The following is a 19,928-nucleotide window of genomic DNA, read 5'->3' on the forward strand; positions in this document are numbered from 1 at the left end:
GTACATACTATAAGGTTTTTTAATCAGGGAGTGGGACAGTGGGCCATGCCGAAAGATTTAGTTATCAACCACGATGGAAAAGGCCCGAGGGATCTTCGCTAGCAGACGTTCTTGAACTCGTCGATCAGTTTAACATAGTCATTGAATCTTTATTATAAATGTTGTAAGATTACTAAAAGAAAATTAACTGGAAAAAGTTTATTACATTTAAACTTCGAGAAGTGTATGAGAAATGTGGATACCCTAAAAGACAATAGGGAATGAAATGTACTTTTGTCGACAGTGAACATAGCTTTACAGGTACGTGATTAGCCGATTAGGATAGTATTCTATTTAAAAAGATAATATTGCTATTAGTTAGTAATGCCTTAATTTCTTTAATACTTGGTAAATATGATTGTGATGCAGACCTAGAGTCTGAAACTTTGATGAATTCTACCAGTTTTTGTTTGATAGTAACCTAGTTAAAGGTTGTGAATGTTAGGAATCAATAACATATGAATTAATTTTCATATTTCTAAAATTTATTTTAAATCACAGAATCTAAATTGGTAGTGATACAAACTCCTGCAGCAGCAAACTCTCAGTGAGCCAGTAGTTCCAGTAGTATACAGGACGTTCAACCCCTTCAGGTCTAAACATGAATGAACCTTCAAGAACTGAAAGGCCTGATTCAGAGAATGTTTCAGCAAAAAATCACATAATCGTTATTCATGTAAGTTTGATGACATCAAGTGAATGTTATTGCAAGCTTTTAATACCCTATAATTTTTTTATAACTCTATTAGGAAAGTCAGACGCTTGATGGAAGGTTTCCAAAAACAGAATTGCTCGAAGAGGCTTTTGAATTAACAACCCTAGATATATCTGAGGATCACCTGGTCCAATTTCTATCAGATAACAACCTTCCTAACAGTCTTTCTGAGTATTATGATGATGATGTACTTCAAGATCCTTCCAACTTGATTGCTGATAGCTCATGTGAACATTCATCTGAACCAACTCCTGCAGCAGCAAATTCTCCTAGTGAGCCCCTGGCTTATTCAGGACGTTCAACCCCTTATTCACGTCTAAATATGAATGAACCTGCAAGCACTTCTGAAAGACATGATTCAGAGAATGATTTAGCGAAGAATCAAATAACTGTTATTCATGTAATTTTGATAATAAATGAATATTATTGTGAGCTTCTATCATCCTATCTTTTTTTTTCTAACTCTAGGAAAGTTTGCAGACACTTGATGGAAGGTTTCCAAAAGCAGAAATGCTTGAAGAGGCTTGTGAAATAACAACCCTAGATATATCTGAGGATCACCTGGTCCAATTTCTATCAGATAACAACCTTCCTAACAGTCTTTCTGAGTATTATGACGATGTACTTCAAGATCCTTCCAACTTGATTGCTGATAGCTCATGTGAACATTCATCTGAACCAACTCCTGCAGCAGCAAATTCTCCCAGTGAGCCCCTGGCTTATTCAGGACGTTCAACCCCTTATTCACGTCTAAATATGAATGAACCTGCAAGCACTTCTGAAAGACATGATTCAGAGAATGATTTAGCGAAGAATCAAATAACTGTTATTCATGTAATTTTGATAATAAATGAATATTATTGTGAGCTTCTATCATCCTATCTTTTTTTTCTAACTCTAGGAAAGTTTGCAGACACTTGATGGAAGGTTTCCAAAAGCAGAAATGCTTGAAGAGGCTTGTGAAATAACAACCCTAGATCTTTCTGAGGATCACCTGTTTCAATTTCTAGCAGACAACAACCTTCCTAACAGTCTTTCTGAGTATTATGACGATGTACTTCAAGATCCTTCCAACTTGATTGCTGAGAGGTCATCAAGACATTCACCTGCACTCCTAGCCCAGGACGAAGAGCTGAAAGCATTACGGGAGAAAATCGACCTTAAAGTGAAATTCTTTAACAATAATAAAGGAAGTTTCTCGATTAAAAGAATCGATGAAATGTTGGAAGAAATTAAACACCTTAAGGAAGTGGTAAAACGTGAAGAGAATTCCAAGGTCGGACCGGAAGTAAACCGGAATCTTCTAGGATTCGAAACAGCGACCAGCAATCGCCTATTAGTTCATTGTAAAGGAGAACATTTTCTCTCTGTAGCTCCTAAATTCGAGGAATCAACGGCCGAATTCTTGAATGTTGTTAGAGCGGATCATACCAAGCCAAGGAAGTCGGGTAAGTCGCTTCTTTATATCCATTTCAGTAAAGAAATTGACTCTTTTATATTGAAATAGATATTGGAAATGCTGTTGTAAACAATTCAGCAATATCTACTGCCCTAAGCAACCTCCATAGTGAACTAAAAAGTCGCCCTAAAGAAACTGATTCGGAGGTCTCACCATCAAGCCTTACTGTGAATCTCCTATCGCATCAGGAGCGTGCGCTTAAATGGATGTTGTGGCGGGAATCAAGCGCTCACGTTGCTGGTAAATCGTTTCCATTTATTTTTTTAATTATTTTTTAACTTCAACGTTTTTCACATTTTCTATTAGGTGGAATACTTGCAGATGATATGGGTTTGGGAAAAACGCTTTCCATGATAGCCTTGATCGTACGTCAAAAAGAGTTGAATCAGTTTTCTGGTGTAACTTTGGTTGTCTGTCCTAAAGTTGTCGTAGGTAAGCGAAAATCATCCGCTACACGATTTTTTTTTGTCAGGGTTTAGCATGAATTCTAAAAATTTGCCATCTCAAGTTTTGCGTGTCATAACATTTCATTGATGACGTGGAATATTTGTTTTTTTTTTTTTTTTTAATTTTAGATCAATGGAAAACCGAAGTAGAGAGGTTCTCGTTCTTACGTGTGTTGGTTATTCGCGGCACGAATCGAAAAGAAGTGAATGTGTCTGAGCTAAAGAAATTTGACATTGTGATAACCTCGTACAAGGTAAGAAATCATGGAAGTTTAACTATGTAAAAATATGATTTTTCTAAATTTTGTCTTTTTATTCTTGCTGATACAGATCCTTCTTTGGGAAATATTTTTGGACGCTAAGGCTGAACGCGATAATGCTGTTACTGATTCTTCAGTTTTTTTGAAATTAAAATTTGCTCGGATCGTTCTAGACGAAGGGCACAAGATTCGAAACCATAAAACTGAAACAGCGGAAGCTGTTTTCAAGCTGGAGGCTTCCTGCCGATGGGTTCTCAGCGGAACACCGATTCAAAATACTGAAATGGATCTATTTTCCCTATTTAAATTTCTTCGTGTCTCGCCTTTTGATCAGTTGGAAGTAAGCCTTATTTTTAGTGATCTCTTTTGCGTACTTTAAACTGACATTTTTTTTTATTTTTCAGATCTGGAAAATATGGATCGATTCGACTCCTTCAACTATTAAGGGCAAGAACGAGAAAAACAGTCAGGAATGTCGTGAAAATTTGTTGCTCCTCGTCAAAACGTTCCTACTGCGTCGCACTAAATACCAAAAGGTTGCTGGTACCGAGACACCAATCGTCATCTTGCCATCTCGGTATGAATTGAGTGGTTTCCTATATTTTTTGAGGTGCCTTATTTCTTATATGGTTTTTCTTTAGAGAGGTCCACACACATTTGGTTCATCTATCATCAGAAGAAAGCGATCTGTACCAGAACCTTTTTTCCTATTCCCGTAGGCAACTTGAACAGTACATCTACTTCCAAGAAACCAAAGAGGGACGAAAGGTGAGAAATTTTGACATATTTTGTTACCATATTAATCATCAAACTGAAAAAACTGTTTTTACCTAGAATATTACAGAATTCCGTGAAAAAAAAATTACCAAGCATGTGATCTTAATCCTGCTCTTGCGTCTAAGGCAAGCCTGTTCCCACCCTGCCTTAATTTCAACAATGCTAGATGATGACTCAGTTGGGGGTAAAGATAGCCTGGACTTCCCTTTTACCCCGTCTAATCCCATATTTGATCGGCTGACCATGAGCAGCAAAATGAAACTCATCCTTGAAAAAGTCCAAGAAGTTGTTCGCAAGCAGGAAAAATCGCTAGTTATTTCTCAGTGGGTTACCATGTTAGAAATAATTGCGGGTCACCTGCATGTGTTAAAAATCCGGAGTCGGTCGATTACTGGTCAAGTGAAGGACAGGGAAAGGTCCGTAATCATCAAAGAGTACAACGAAGATTTATCTGGACCACCGGTAATATTCTTTTTAATTCATTTTTAGTCATGTTCAAGCTAATATCCTTTGAAACAATACCAATTTAAGGTTTTGCTGCTTTCACTGTGTGCTGGTGGAGAGGGTCTAAACTTAATCGGTGGGAATCACGTCTTCCTAACGGATCTGCATTGGAATCCACATTTGGAAGCACAGGCATGCGACCGTGTCTACCGTGTCGCCCAAAAAAAGAATGTTCACGTTCATCGTTTTATTGCTAAGGAAACCATAGAAGAAAAAATATTCTCTATGCAGAAGAGCAAGTTGAGCACAGCTAGTAGTCTCCTGTCTTCTGGCATTTCAGTTTTGGATGTTGACAAGGAATTGAATTTGTCGGAACTGAAAGACATTTTCAACATCGAGTCTTCCCAATCCTAAAATGTTATGCCTAACAAAAATAACTTCTAAAGAAATTTGTGTCGTTATCTTACATCCGTTTTAAAGCGTAAAAATTTTTCCCCTTCTGTTTATATTTTTGGTTAACTAAGACTGAGCGGTCGCTAATATTTGTAAAAAATTTCGTCATGAACATTATCCTCCGGTTAAGTATATTCCAAAGCAGAAAGCTCATTTTCTAATATTTCAGTAAATAACCTAAAAAAATTCCGAATTGACGGTTGCATGCATCTTAAAGATAATAAAGAATCGTATGCGCGTCTATAATTGTCCTTTCTAATCCATCTATTCATCATATTCATGCAACCTTGCCCACTCCCCCTAAGTTTCAGTGCAACGATAACGAATGGTTTCTTAGCAATGAATAGTTAACGTGGTTGAGAGAATGATAAAAAATACCTGGAACGTGTGAAGCCACTGGCAAAATCCTGGCGGAGGATTATCTTTCGAGGTAATCGGATTACGGTGAACATGGCAGTAGATCGACGAGGAAGATGAATCAACACCTTCACCCCTTCGACATGTCTTTTTCTCCGTGGCTACCTCAGCTGCCAGCTCGACTCCTTGGTCTACAACACACCACCTTAATTAAAATCAAGTTTCTAATAACAAATAAGTGTTGGATAAACTTACAGCTCCTGGTCTTGCAACGTCATCACTCTCCGAGTTTGTTGATTCCTTTTTGATGGATGAATTGCTGGCGTCGTTGGCAGGAGCAGTGGCAGCTTTCTCGTGTTGTCTGAAAAATAGATAGCAGCAAAGTATTGGATCTGGGGAAGGCATCAATCAATATCTTGGAGATTTACTACAACTTGACAGCAAGCCAAAAAGTTAACCTGAAATGTTAAACACGTTATATATTAAAGGCCACAATACTTTTATAAAAGTTGGTCAAAATAACTACCTTGCAAAAATAAATTTCTGGGCTTTAGAAAAATTAGCTTGCCAAATTGGATTGGACCATTTTATCTCTGTTGCTGGCTTTCTGTTGTGTTATTACTTGAACTAGATATCTCTGGCAGGGTGCTCGCAGTCGGTTGAGCGCTTTTATTGTCACTGCTTCTAGGGCAACAACAAAACATGTTTAGAATCAAATGACGCAATTTTTACCTAATCCAAAGAACAAAGGCTTAGATAATAGTATAAATACAGAAATATATCAAATGTGGTTTTCTACACTTGTAGCATAACCATGAATAGAGGTGTAAAGTTAGTATTGTATGAAACTTAGTTACCTGTTCCGAGTGTTGGCTTTAACTGGTACTGATATTGTTAGCATCTGTCAATGGGCTTCAATCAAATTTGTCCCCACACCTGGAGCCAGACTTAGATCTCGATGGGTGTAAATCCTCCAAGGAACTGCAAAACAAAGACGTAACATGTCAAAACCATGCAAAACACACTGGTATTGGGGTAACTTACATTTGTGGTTTCCACGATGACTTGAACCAAGGTGGAAGGCCCCTCATCAGTAGACACATTGATGTCTACCAGGTTTCTCTGTGAGCTAGACTTTCCTCAGCAGTCCGTGCCCCTTCTACTACTCTATCCTCTGGACACTGGCACATATTATTTAGACTGCTGGGCTTCTGACTGCTATGTAAGCTAGAAAGTGAGAAGCTGAGCAATTACTAGGAAACCAAAACACAGCTGTCTAGAAAAGAACAACTCATATCACACCCGCCAACGCAGAAAGCACACAAAAATTAAGAAAATCCAGCAAAGCAAGCGAACTAATGGCGTCTCTTCCTGACGACTTGCCAAAAAACCACAAGACAAAGAAAAAAGAACCGAGAAGAAGGTGGGGGCTAAAGGGCTACCCTGTGCCCAGCATCCGAAGACAAATCTGGCCACCAGATGTCCTCCTCGGAGCCCCATCAAACATTTAAAAAAAAAACAAAAAAAACAACTCATATCCTCTTTTAAACACTAGTCATATCATCTGTTAAGAATAAAGAAGATTCAATATGGTTAATTAATGTTTCTTTTTATAAAAATACTGAAAATAGCAAGATTTGCATTTGCAAGAATGATTTAGGCCGATCGTCGATAAAAATCTAGTGAAAAGTGCAGCGAAAATTGGTAAAATCAATTGGCTGTGGAGTCCACGGCGCTCTAGTGTCAAATGGTGCTATTACACACTGGATACCAGGTGACGCTAGTTTAGGACCGACTGCATCCTATTCCTATAGCTTGTTATTTTACCAATTACCAAAATAGATTTTACCATGATTTAATGTTAAGATTAAAGTGAAATTATCACAGAAAAATTTGGAGGAACTATGTTCATTGTTTTACTTTCCATTAAAGCACATTAAGGAACTTTCCCAAAAAATGTAAAGCATGACTAGCTTTCTACTGATTAGTGATTAAAGCAAAGAAAATGGATATTAGTTGGCTCAGTTTCAGTAACTAGCATAATAATTAAATATAAATTAGCTCAATTTCAGAAATTAATGGTAATGGGGTTTTTTTTTGGTGGGGGGGGGGGGAGAGGGAGGCCGATACGATAGTCCCGTAGACTCCGATCCACGGCGCAATGGGCGCGACCGCGAAAATTCAAAATTATTATTGCGTTACGACTTACCGAGTCGAAAAAGTGCAATCAAAATAAAATAAAAATGTTTTTAATGATATGGGCGAGAACTCAGAGTTTTCCCCAAACCCGTGTCATCTAATCCCTTTTGACAGAAAATGTGACGACATTTAAGTTAAAAAATAGTTAGAGACACTTCTTTCAGTTTTTCTATTCATTGTCAACATTTTGAGTGACGAGAGACTAGATTCTCCCCAGCACAAAGAAAATCATTGCAATAAATCTGTCGTTTCAACTTTCAATACGCCCCGTTATCTCCGTTCAAATGTTTGTTTATCCCTTTCCACAGCACAGCACAGCCGGAGAAAAAAGTTCCAACTTGTTCGCGCGGCTCAATTATCATAATCGATCCCCTTTTACTTTTTGGGGTTTCACTAGACCCCTGAGTTCACACGGTTTTTTCGATCTGGAAATAATAATAAAAAACCCGAAATATTTCGTTTTTGTTTTTTATTCTCCCACGGCTTTAAATACATGATTTAATTGTTATTCATTTGTGCTCTGTTTTATTTCAGCCCACCAGCTGGGCCATTTCTTTTGTTTACGTGATGAACAAAATATTACTATAGACGCTGTTATTACAACACAAAAATATATCCTCCTTCTCGGCTTGTGTGTAGATTTTGAAAATGTAACGAATCAAATATAGCGCGCTGAGAGAAACACACATGTAAGAACAATATTTTAATTCTTTTGAGCTGCCGGCCTGGATGGAGACGAGCTAGACATTTTTTAACTTCAAAACACGTTTCTTAGAAAAAAATACAAGTAATACGAGCAACTCGTAAATTATCTGACCGTATCTGACTCTGAGGTTACCGAGATTTTTTTAAACCATTTTAAGACTTCCTCTCCTTCATTTGATGAATATTTTTTCTTTTCTTTTTCAAGCTCGCCTCCCCAATTGGAGCACTAATTTCTATTACCGTATGAAAAAAAAACTAATAGGTATATCAATCAATAAATGGTTAATGGCTGTCACTTAGTGAAATAAAAAAATTATACAAAATCCCTTTCTCATCCCAGCAGTATTTTACCAATATGTTGAAAGGTCCAGGTATGGCGTTGCGACTGGTTCGTTCTGAGGTTTCAAAGTTCTGAGTTGCTTTTGAAGGAAATACCTTATTTTACCTTATTCTTTTTTTATTTTTTGAAATTACTGCTCCAGTCGTACCTTTTCATGTGACACGTAACGAAATCAAACAAAGAAAAAGTAGACACACACACAGACGGGACGTGAGTCATTCGACAGTGAAACATTTTCCAATCGGGAGACCACAGACGAAATAATAATAAACAAATTAACAAGGGCACAATATACGCACACAATCCATTCGCATGCACACACACAAACCTGTACGAGCGTAATTGATGATTATTTTTATTGTTTTGTTAGCCATGCAGAAGAGACGAGAGAAAAAATAATAGTAAACACAGCACATCTCGACGGTTTAATTTTTTATTCATAAGAATAATAGAGCGTCGTTTCTTTCATTTTTTTTGTTGTTGTTGTAAATCCTGGATATTTTTGAAAAAACAATGGAGCCAGAAGAGAGGAGATTGAAAAATGTTTTTTTTTGCTTATTTTTTGTTGAATCTGAAAATGTGGTATAGGCTAGAACGTGATTACGTGTTCTTATATCAGCAATTCAGCATATTAGCGATCCGTTTCACTTCGTTATAGATACGGGCTATAAAGTAACAGTACTGTTAGCCCTTTTATTCCCGCTGATTTGACCACCTGTCGTTTCGGTTTAATAAAAGGATCGCCATTTATTGCTTAGTTCAGCAGACTAATTTTTGAGCTGATTACCAGTTCAGAATCAATTGTCATATAAAGAGATATGTTGTAAAGCGATTACACACGTTGTGTAACGAATTTTAAAAATTAAATGATAGCTAAACTTCTTACGGAGTATACGGACACCCAAAATGCAAGTTAATGGAAAGGAATTAATAACCAACTCCTTCGGAAAGATATAATGTTGCTGTCACTCAGTTTGACTTTGGGCATTCTCTTTTTGATTCCTAAAAATATTTTTCAACAAGATCGAAATTCGAAAGGATATTGAAATACAAAATTGTTCACCAGAAGGGGGGAAACACCGCGCAATTTTCAGGCAATTTTGGTTCAAATTGATAAGCATCTATCATCATCTATCTTCTATTCTATTTCGGACTTAATTATTTCGGAGCAATCAATGGAACGGTATAATTTTATCGAAAATATTTTGCGTTTGCTTGATTTGTTTATAGTGATGTAAGCTTCGCTTTATTATTTGCATACAGTACATGTACTACGCAATAGGAAATCAATTCTTTAACATTATAATTTTTCTACTTCTGAAGGGACCTATGGGTATGATGGTTTAAGAAAATTATTCGGCGCCACTTAATCAAGAAGAGTAGAGATATTATCACTTTCAACGTCATAGCGACATCCCGTGATCCGCTCACCACCCTACGTAAATTTGAGATTAAGAAATACAGTTGAATTAATAAGAGTCCTTACTATAAATATCCGAGAAAAAGACTGACTTATTTCCGTGTAAATGCATGCAACGGACAGTGGAGGTGTGGCCGTATAATGTATGCAGAAACTGTCCAGACTCGTCGTTCCAGACTTTTAAGGTTCTGTCTGTACTCCCGCTGACTATTATATTCCCCTGCATTTGAGAGGACCAAACGCCTCCCATATGTCCCTGCAGGGTCCTCATGCACTATTGAATGAAAACGAAAATGAAATTTTTGTCTTTTCCTACGAAATTTCGTGTGAAAGAGTCTTTGATCTGTCTATACGCAGAAAGTCCATCAAATTACCTTTCCCGTAGTAGCCGACCAGACTTTGACTGAGCGTGTTGTCATCCGATCCCGAAACGACGCGGTTTCCGCAAAACTGTAAGCAGGTGAGGACGTGATCGTCATGACCTTTCAACCCCCTTGGCTATAGGATCGGCCTTACTCGCCAATTCAACTCAATATTAAGTTGCCTGAAAATGCAAGGAATCATTATTATCTTGCATCCAATGAACGTTAACGACCAAGATAGATTGATCTTATCACCTTCCGATTGGTGCATTGTTTTGGCTAGATCCGGAGATGAGTAGTGGGAAGATTTGCGAAGACGTCGCTTATTTAGAGTATCACGAACGTCATCGATACCCGCTTCACGACATTTTTCTCGCCATAACAGATTATCTTCGGCCAAGACTGGCCTACCAACAACGGCACGTTTGTGCGGCGCGAGTCAAGTAGCGAGGCGTCAGGAATCTGAGAAAATGCAGAGCCAGTTCTTTGGGCAGCAGCGATATGAAATCGCGTTGGAACTGTGGTTCACTAACATCCTTGCTAACAGCCATCATGTGACGGACTTGAGTGGGTTCACACAGCTCTATCAGTTGGTCAATGGCAGCACATAAACGCTCAGCGTTCGACCACTACTGCAAAGATAACGAATGGTTTCTTAGCAATGAATAGTTAACGTGGTTGAGAGAATGATAAAAAATACCTGGAACGTGTGAAGCCACTGGCAAAATCCTGGCGGAGGATTATCTTTCGAGGTAATCGGATTACGGTGAACATGGCAGTAGATCGACGAGGAAGATGAATCAACACCTTCACCCCTTCGACATGTCTTTTTCTCCGTGGCTACCTCAGCTGCCAGCTCGACTCCTTGGTCTACAACACACCACCTTAATTAAAATCAAGTTTCTAATAACAAATAAGTGTTGGATAAACTTACAGCTCCTGGTCTTGCAACGTCATCACTCTCCGAGTTTGTTGATTCCTTTTTGATGGATGAATTGCTGGCGTCGTTGGCAGGAGCAGTGGCAGCTTTCTCGTGTTGTCTGAAAAATAGATAGCAGCAAAGTATTGGATCTGGGGAAGGCATCAATCAATATCTTGGAGATTTACTACAACTTGACAGCAAGCCAAAAAGTTAACCTGAAATGTTAAACATGTTATATATTAAAGGCCACAATACTTTTATAAAAGTTGGTCAAAATAACTACCTTGCAAAAATAAATTTCTGGGCTTTAGAAAAATTAGCTTGCCAAATTGGATTGGACCATTTTATCTCTGTTGCTGGCTTTCTGTTGTGTTATTACTTGAACTAGATATCTCTGGCAGGGTGCTCGCAGTCGGTTGAGCGCTTTTATTGTCACTGCTTCTAGGGCAACAACAAAACATGTTTAGAATCAAATGACGCAATTTTTACCTAATCCAAAGAACAAAGGCTTAGATAATAGTATAAATACAGAAATATATCAAATGTGGTTTTCTACACTTGTAGCATAACCATGAATAGAGGTGTAAAGTTAGTATTGTATAAAACTTAGTTACCTGTTCCGAGTGTTGGCTTTAACTGGTACTGATATTGTTAGCATCTGTCAATGGGCTTCAATCAAATTTGTCCCCACACCTGGAGCCAGACTTAGATCTTGATGGGTGTAAATCCTCCAAGGAACTGCAAAACAAAGACGTAACATGTCAAAACCATGCAAAACACACTGGTATTGGGGTAACTTACATTTGTGGTTTCCACAATGACTTGAACCAAGGTGGAAGGCCCCTCAACAGTAGACACATTGATGTCTACCAGGTTTCTCTGTGAGCTAGACTTTCATTAGCAGTCCGTGCCCCTCCTACTACTCTATCCTCTGGACACTGGCACATATTATTTAGACTGCTGGGCTTCTGACTGCTATGTAAGCTAGAAAGTGAGAAGCTGAGCAATTACTAGGAAACCAAAACACAGCTGTCTAGAAAAGAACAACTCATATCCTCTTTTAAACACTAGTCATATCATCTGTTAAGAATAAAGAAGATTCAATATGGTTAATTAATGTTTCTTTTTATAAAAATACTGAAAACAGCAAGATTTGCATTTGCAAGAATGATTTAGGCCGATCGTCGATAAAAATCTAGTGAAAAGTGCAGCGAAAATTGGTAAAATCAATTGGCTGTGGAGTCCACGGCGCTCTAGTGTCAAATGGTGCTATACTGGATACCAGGTGACGCTAGTTTAGGACCGACTGCATCCTATTCCTATAGCTTGTTATTTTACCAATTACCAAAATAGATTTTACCATGATTTAATGTTAAGATTAAAGTGAAATTATCACAGAAAAAATTTGGAGGAACGTTCATAAGGAATGTTCATTGTTTTAGAATTAGAAAAAAAAAATTGAAATAGATGGTGAGGCATTTGCCCTTCGGGCTCGCAACAAATAAATATATACATTCTATTACCCTAGAAAAAAATGCATCTAATCAATGATTGTTGAATTTTTAATCATCTTCTCTTGGCCCGCCTGAAAACCAGTCCAAATTTTAAAAAGGGAAATGATTTTCAACGCCATCGCTATCTCACACGATAATTGACATCGGCACGGTATGTCATATTTGATATGGCATATTCTCATCATCCACAATACACTGAGTCATTACTTACGTGCATCTTTTCCAATCGCTGGTTTAAAGGTAAAGTGCAGCTTTCCGCTTCCAATGTTTATGGACGAACCATGCAAACTTTCAATAATCAGCGAGAGAAATTGACGCGTATCAATCAACTCACACTCATAACTCTGAAATCCCATCAACTAGGCCACCAGCTTCGAATAATGATCGAATCAAATTACACAAATATACGATGTACGCTGTATTTTATTTGACTTTCGCGTATGTGCCATATGTGTAATATTAAGACTTGACCTAGATCCTTGACTCCGTCATTATGGTGTGCTTTGTCTCTCTATCCGGGTGTGTGAACTGCAGTGCCCAGTCCACCAGGGGAATCGAACTCGGGCCTTATGGTTCCAATCCAATCTTCAACACTGAACCACGCCTTATCCGACTCACCCACCCGTTACATGATACTAAGTGATCGTCGATCGTTTTGACATTGCTATTGAATCTGGATTATCTGATATGATTATAAAATGTAATTAATTCGGCGAATTGAATTAAGATCAAACCCAAATAATCTATGGCTAGAGGACAAAGAAAAATCTTTAATGTCAGATATATTCTTGGTGTTTAAAAAGAAAATTTTGATCAACTATTTTACGATAACTAGACCATAAGCCTTATTCAGTAAAAACTTGCAATCTCAATCAAGGAGCGAAGCATTTTTCCGTACCTCCTTTAAAGCAACGAGACAATGACCATCTCGTCAACAGAGCTGCTCTCTATTTGTCAGATTTGGATTCACTTCGCAGCTACTAGTTTCCGACGACAGGTTACACGACAGGTTGGTCGTTAGTTTTACATATATTTCACTTTTTTTAAGGTAAAAATTCTCCAAAGTAGAACTTTTATCATACCAAGTTCAGTTGAATATGCCAAAGATAATTCAATAACGTTTTAGTCGTCTTAACGTTGAATAAAACAGTTCGAAATTCAATTTGAATTGATCCTCGTAGTAAATCCTCGGTGATAAAATGTCTTCAAACTGTTTAAAGAAATAATAACACTATTCAGTATCGAGTACAAGCTTCGTTGCGCGTTCCGTAGATGTCCTACCGATCCCGTTCGTCTATTTCCGATGAGCAGGAAGTTCGGGATCGACATAACTGGTTGCTAGGGTTTCCGCTAGGTAGCGGATCAATCCTGCCCCGGAAACAAAACTACTACGAAGTAGTACTACACCTTTGGCGCTTTCAGCCAAGTAGCAATTGTAAAGTTTTCTGTTAAAAAAAAAATTTGGTTTTCTACCGTCTAACTCAGTAAAGATAACACCATGATAACACACAACGGGGGGATTTGATGAAAAATCATTGGCTTTGTTACTGGGAACCGCCTTCTTACATCAGAGTTGGGGAAAAAGGTTTCAGCAATTTCTTTGGCTTTGTCAATACAATTTTCACTTGTACAGAAATGGCGTGGAAGGAATTTATTTTATTGCCATCAAAACTGGCTCTTTCGGATAACTTTTTCTAATATTACAATAGAAGTCTAGTGAATCCTAGCGGGTTTGTAGACAGACCTATATTTATAGAGAAACGAATCATGTCTTGGCCATGTCGTTTCCGTCAGACCGCTTGACCAGCAATATAACGTTCGAGCGAATATATGAGGCCGCAGCAGTCACAAGACACCCCCCTCTCTTCTTCCGCGCTCCCGGCTGCAACGGATATTATATATATATATTATTATATATATATAATAATATTATTATATATATATATAATATACATGGAGGACCAAAAGAGTCTGAGCGCTAGAACGCAGCATTAGACTGCTACTGTACGGCAATATAAGGTCCTACAACGGGTCTGGTCCGGTTAAACGGGGGACGGGGGGAAGTTTGGTGGGCTACAACGGGTTTTGATGTCAGTCATATGGAAGTAATGACACCGTGATTATATGACCTTCGATCCCACCAGCGGAAGCTCCTATTCGCTCAAGGAACATTGGGCTCCTATTTGTGAGCTAGGCTATATTCCAACCGTCCAGTCTCCAGCGAAGGCCAGAACAGCAGCACCAGCAGCCATATAATAGGCAAACATTTAACATTTGAGATGTGACTGATGGAACTGGCTTAGAAGGAAGCTCGATTCCACCGGCAAACATTTATCATTGGCTTCTCCAAAAACAATGGCGTGTACGTGTCTTTCTCAAAAATAGTCTCGTTCCCGAAATCATCTCTCCCCCCCCCCCCCCCAGCTTGATTGCAGTTTGACAGCAGCAGCGCCAGCCTGCAGGCGCATATAATGTGAACCGTCACGTCCAATCAAGCCGTGATACTTGGATGATTGTGAATCAAGCGTCAAGGCGTCAAGCGTCAAGGCGCAAATAATGAATTAATCGTCGAATATGCGAAGGTGAAACGGCAAGACATCCACGGGCATGATTAGAGACGATCTTATAATTCGCCATCACATAATGATGCAGGTCTCTCTCTCTCGCTCGTCTATGCTGTGTTGCTCATCCTTGTGCACACACGAGCGGGTGCAAACGAGTCAAAAGTGTAGGAGAAACCCACCAGTCGCTGGTGGTGGTATCTTATAATAGTAGGCCCTTTCCGTCCGTCTCTGCTCCTGAGTTTGTCTCGTCGAGCGGAACTCGAAAGGATATTGCAACAAATGAACTCATCTAGTCGTTCCCGGAAGTTGGGATGCTTGGATGAGAGATGCATGATCGCATCCCTTATATGACAGTAACGGGCCAGGGAGCCGGGCGCTGCTGCTGCTGCCGCTGCTGCTGTGTGTAATCCAGCGAAACAGCTCTCGCGGTTCTCCTCTCCGCCTTCTCATTTATTTTCCTGCATTTTATCCATACATTATTTTATCTCTCCCTCTCTCTCTCCTTTTCATATATATACTCTCATCATCCTCTTTTATATTCCCTTTTTCTCCTTTTCTCCTCATCTTTTTTCTCTTTTACTTCTCCTTTTCTTCCGTGCCCTGATGCTGCAACCTCCTCTCTCATCTGTGGCCGGGGACTGTTGGGCGCTTCATTTTTCCCCCCCTCCCTTTTCGGCTCATAGTCCCGTAATGTATAGGATCAAAGGCAAACGAGAAAAAAAGAAAAGAAAAAAGAAAAGAAAAGAGCAGATGGAAGCTTTTGATCTCGTATAAACGCGCTGATAGTCTTTTGTCGCCCGCTCAGCATCCGCCAGATGTTTTTGACAGCAGATATTGCGGAGCGCACACACACACACGGTCAAGAATGAGGGAAAATTTACTACGTACAAAGAAAGCGTCACTGTGTGTGCACGGTTTACCGACCGCCACCACCTGCTGCTGGACTCGGCCCTTCTCAGACACCGCACCCATCCGCTTTGAGTTTTACCTGTACATCCGCTTTTTTCTTTTGAAGTTCTCAGAAAAAAAAAATCTTCTTTTTTTGTTTTTTGTTTCACATAGGTTCATTTTTCCCTCCCAATCGTATCCCGGCCTTCTGCACATATATTCTACCGTCGTTCCTTTATTGCTCCTCGCATACGAAAGCTGATCCGTCGTGCATATATATTCAAACTACACACTACAATATTTGCAATCTAGTCGCAGAGCGCTGGACCTCGGAGGGATCAGACTTATATTCACCTGCCTACTAAAAGGTCAATTCTCTAGCGCGCACTGCTCTCAGAGGAGGATTTATTATTTTGTAGCTGCCTACTGTAGACGCTGGCGTAGCGTATACGTTTTGTCTTTATAGATGGAACAGAACAGATAGACAAAAACATTGTTTCTCCCCTTTTCCTCTCCTTTTTAAATGTCTTTTCCGTTTATGGGTTCCCGGAAGGAAGAAAAGGTTAGGTTGAGTTTCTTTTTCTTTTTGAGATATGTCTACGGGATTTTTGATTTTTATGTTTTGGGTACACTGTGCGGAATGGGGCTGTGTACACATAGAGGAGGCGAGGACTTATTTCACCCATCCCTAGCTGCTGTGTACGGAAAGTGCTGGTTAAATAAACTTTAGTGGCGGATGCACATCATTTGATTTGTAACATTCAAGAGAGATAGCAGTCGAAAAGTTAGTCTCGAACGTGATGGCTCCTGAAAATTTGTCGAGCAAAAACTTCGTAAAAAAAAAGATTCACTACGAAAGTCTATATAAGAGCCAATATCTTTTGGGTTGTTCAATACTACACAGCGGATTACAAAGGCCACAACAGCAACAAAAAATAAGTTTGGCTTTTTTTTAAATATTTCCTCACTATTTTTTTTCTTCAATATATAACCTCTTTGTTCCAGGATCTATAAATACTAAAAGAAAAAGGGAAAAAACAAATTCTCATAGGAAAAAGAACAAAGGCAGGATCTTTATTATTCCGGCTGTTGGGGCTCCGCAGGACTCTCTCTCGTCTCGTCTGCTATATATGTGATGCCTCTCGTTCGGCGGTTTGCCGAATCGATCATCATCGCTTGCGGATGAAACCGGCAAGAGTTATAGCTTTTCTAGGCTATAGCCTATATATATATACTACAGTGTTTATACTAGCGCGCTTCAGTGCTTCATGTAATAACAATACAAACCATCGGGTGCTGGTCGATTTCGTTCCAACTCCTGCCCGTGTTTCTCGGTGCTGCTGCTCTTTAGTTCTCTCTCTCTCTCTCTATTATGGAGACATTGGGACAGAACAGCGGAAGAAATGATCGGACCATGTAATTCCCTTCTCCGGCAGTCGGGCATGTGGTAAGATATAACTTGATACTATCCTCCCTTGGCATCAAGAGTCTTTCATCATTACCGTCCTTGAAATGCGCGATGCCTATCGATTGTGCATCGAAACGGAAATGCAGAAATGGGAAATCAGTCTAGACCTTTTTAAAAGGCATTATTATCCCCCCAGCTAGGTCGAACTGAGCCCACGGATACAATAAGTGGACAGTCTGATCATCGGGAGAAGCTCTGTAGACACAACACGATCGCCAACATTAAAAGAATAATAACAACGCCAAGTCAAATAATAATAATAATAAAAAAAAATACAGTATACCTTATATATCTAATACGATAGACATCGTGAATCATCTTTCGATGCAAGCTCATAGATTTCCGTTTCCTTTGTGAGGGGAAGTAGGCTACAAATGCATTGCGTAATGGCGAAGGTGACGAAAGACAAATAATGTCGCTCTATATTACTGACGACGATCATAGCCATAATATAAGCGTCTGAGTGCCAAAGTAATACCAAGTTATACTTTAGATTTTCTTTTACATACCAAAATGCCCATAGATGTACGGTGCCGTGTATTTATTTATGTATAAATGTATATAAGCTAGGTCAACTTGTGTTTTATAGCTTTGATTCGGATGCCAAAGAAGAATGGCTTCAATCCGGTGGCTGGATACGCCACATCATTTGTCTGGATCATAATAATAAAGAAAGTACACAGGAAAAAGTATCTCGGACCCCGAAAGTTGACATGGTAAATTGGACGCGGATGCAGAAAAAAAACCTCAAAAAGAAAACAAAAAAAGAGTTTCGCAACGCGGGTGGGTCCCGAAAACTATTGTCGATTTCCCGGTCCAATACATATAGGCATCGTTTTTCAAATCCCGCTGGGATTTACGCCGAGCCATCAAATATATGACACTACGCGTCACTATAAGTAAAAAAGGAAAAAGAAAAAAGATAGCAAGGAAATATACAGAAGATATATATACGTCTTGTTATAAATGCTCCTATACGAAAGTTTGAAGATAAACCGGAAGAGAGGTTGCGAAGTCGTGTCGACTGTCAGGTTTCCAAATTTATTACATGAATGACGCAGCAGGACCATGGGCGCGTTGCTGAGCGGCCAATAACGCAACGCTAGGTAACGATGGGCGTAAGTTGACATTGAAGAGTTTCGTGAATGAGAGTGTCTAACCCCCCACCGACCAACTCTACACAGCTGCGAAGGTGATGGCAACAGCTTGATGGCTTAAACCTATTGGGCGTCGAGTGGTTCGACATTGTCGCCTAAAGGGTCTAAACGTGTCGGCATCGAAATGTTCGCGTGGGTTGCCTAATACGATGTACAGTGTGCGCTTATTAATGAATGCTAATGCCAAGACATTGTACTATTCAAATACGTGTGAGTAAACCATCCAGTCATTCGTTCGGCGCGAATGACCCGGAAGTTTATTCCCAGGAGTGTTACTGCTATGTATAATCTGAACGAGAGGCGTTGAAAGATGATATCCTCCCATCCCAGTAAATTGATTTCAGCATCAGCAAATGAGTCGAGGTAGTAGCATTTTGCCATCTGGATTTCGCCGTTGATTGGATCCAATGGTCGCAGAGTACAGCAGCGGAGCAATGCAGCGATAGACACTATCGCGGACACATGCGGAGGTGCTGTTGTGCAAGTGTATTCAATTAACCCCGGCTGATTGGCTGATCTACGCGCTTCCAGCTCACGCTTTTCCGCTCTTTGTTCTGTATCGCTTTCTAAAAGCTCAAATCTCAATTAGCACAATTAAAGCGGCGTCTATGATACACTCGCATTGATGGCTCCGGCACCTTCGGCGCTCCACATTGTATGGCAGTGTCTAACAGTCACACTCATAATTTATCAACTACAGTAATATACAGCAGAAAATTCTTATTTTATTTTCTTATTTCTTTCCCCTCCAATATTTGGTCGTATTCTTATCGAAAGTTGAAACTCTTGTGTCGCCCGTCTTGCCCTTATGGCTCCACATTACAGTTCCTTCATCCTTGTGTCACTGCGATAAAAATATTCAGCTCTACGCACCAGTGGACAAACGCATGGGATGAAGCCATTCTTGAGAAAAAAAAAAAAAAAAAAAAAAAAAAAAGCCATTCTTGAGACAACATCCTTATGCAGCACACAGTGGGCTGGATGTGTATTCTGCATGCAAGACCCACCGAACTCTAGTCAGCTCTTGTATACATATACTCTTCCGGCAGTCGTCTGTAATGCGTTATAGAGCTCATTCTCCAGCAGCAGCTATAGTGAGGCCAAGAGTGAGGCTGCTGCTGCTGCTCCTATTGGCTGTTGGTGCCCTCTCTTTTGTTTTCAAACATTTAAAGGCCGATGAATATTCTGAATATCAGACTTACCCCTGACGTCATATATAGTATATATGCCTTTCACATAGAACGCTATGTATACATTACATATAGCTACACATAGCGAAAATGATCTGCCGATTAGAAAATGCGGTTTGAATATATTGAAAATTCCACCGATTGTGTATTATTGGATAACTTGCGGATGGAGCTTGCGCATGCGCAGCCTCCTCCTCCTCCTTTCCATTTTATTTTACGTATTCCATTGCTGCTTTTCTGCTGCTTCCT

General features: G+C 39.5%; 1 protein-coding gene and 2 long non-coding RNA genes across 6 annotated transcripts; 1 reads left to right on the top strand and 2 right to left on the bottom strand.

Annotated features, from left to right (window-relative positions):
* Nucleotides 1-640: 640 nt before the first annotated feature.
* LOC124344173 (transcription termination factor 2-like) lies at nt 641-4,554 on the top strand. The gene is made up of 12 exons (XM_046797691.1): nt 641-715; nt 789-1,154; nt 1,223-1,588; nt 1,656-2,202; nt 2,262-2,453; nt 2,520-2,645; nt 2,789-2,913; nt 2,990-3,259; nt 3,324-3,496; nt 3,561-3,687; nt 3,754-4,158; nt 4,228-4,554. Exons 1-12 carry the CDS (start codon nt 641-643, stop codon nt 4,552-4,554), a joined length of 3,099 nt encoding a protein of 1,032 aa, XP_046653647.1.
* A 423-nt stretch (nt 4,555-4,977) lies between these two features.
* On the bottom strand, nt 4,978-6,116 carry LOC124326292. Of its 2 annotated transcripts, none has more exons than XR_006915531.1 (5): nt 5,995-6,116; nt 5,808-5,931; nt 5,477-5,631; nt 5,206-5,408; nt 4,978-5,141 (listed from the first exon to the last, which is right to left on the bottom strand). It is a non-coding gene; the product is annotated as an uncharacterized LOC124326292 (long non-coding RNA). The 2 variants fall into 2 exon arrangements; XR_006915535.1 differs by having other exon boundaries at nt 5,477-5,634.
* A 4,321-nt stretch (nt 6,117-10,437) lies between these two features.
* LOC124321203 lies at nt 10,438-12,084 on the bottom strand. Of its 3 annotated transcripts, none has more exons than XR_006914185.1 (6): nt 11,700-12,084; nt 11,513-11,636; nt 11,182-11,336; nt 10,911-11,113; nt 10,677-10,846; nt 10,438-10,605 (listed from the first exon to the last, which is right to left on the bottom strand). It is a non-coding gene; the product is annotated as an uncharacterized LOC124321203 (long non-coding RNA). The 3 variants fall into 3 exon arrangements; XR_006914183.1 differs by having other exon boundaries at nt 10,438-10,608; XR_006914184.1 differs by having other exon boundaries at nt 10,438-10,608; nt 11,182-11,339.
* Between the last annotated feature and the right edge of the window lie 7,844 nt (nt 12,085-19,928).

Source organism: Daphnia pulicaria, chromosome 1 (assembly GCF_021234035.1).
Source record: "Daphnia pulicaria isolate SC F1-1A chromosome 1, SC_F0-13Bv2, whole genome shotgun sequence".
Classification (NCBI taxonomy): Eukaryota; Metazoa; Arthropoda; class Branchiopoda; order Diplostraca; family Daphniidae; genus Daphnia; species Daphnia pulicaria.

Coding starts and splice junctions, on each gene's coding strand:
- LOC124344173 (XM_046797691.1), top strand. CDS start 641: ATGAATGAACCTTCAAGAACTGAAAGGCCTGATTCAGAGAATGTTTCA. Junction 2,454..2,519: donor ATCAAGCGCTCACGTTGCTG/GTAAATCGTTTC, acceptor ATTTTCTATTAG/GTGGAATACTTGCAGATGAT. Junction 2,646..2,788: donor CTGTCCTAAAGTTGTCGTAG/GTAAGCGAAAAT, acceptor TTTTAATTTTAG/ATCAATGGAAAACCGAAGTA.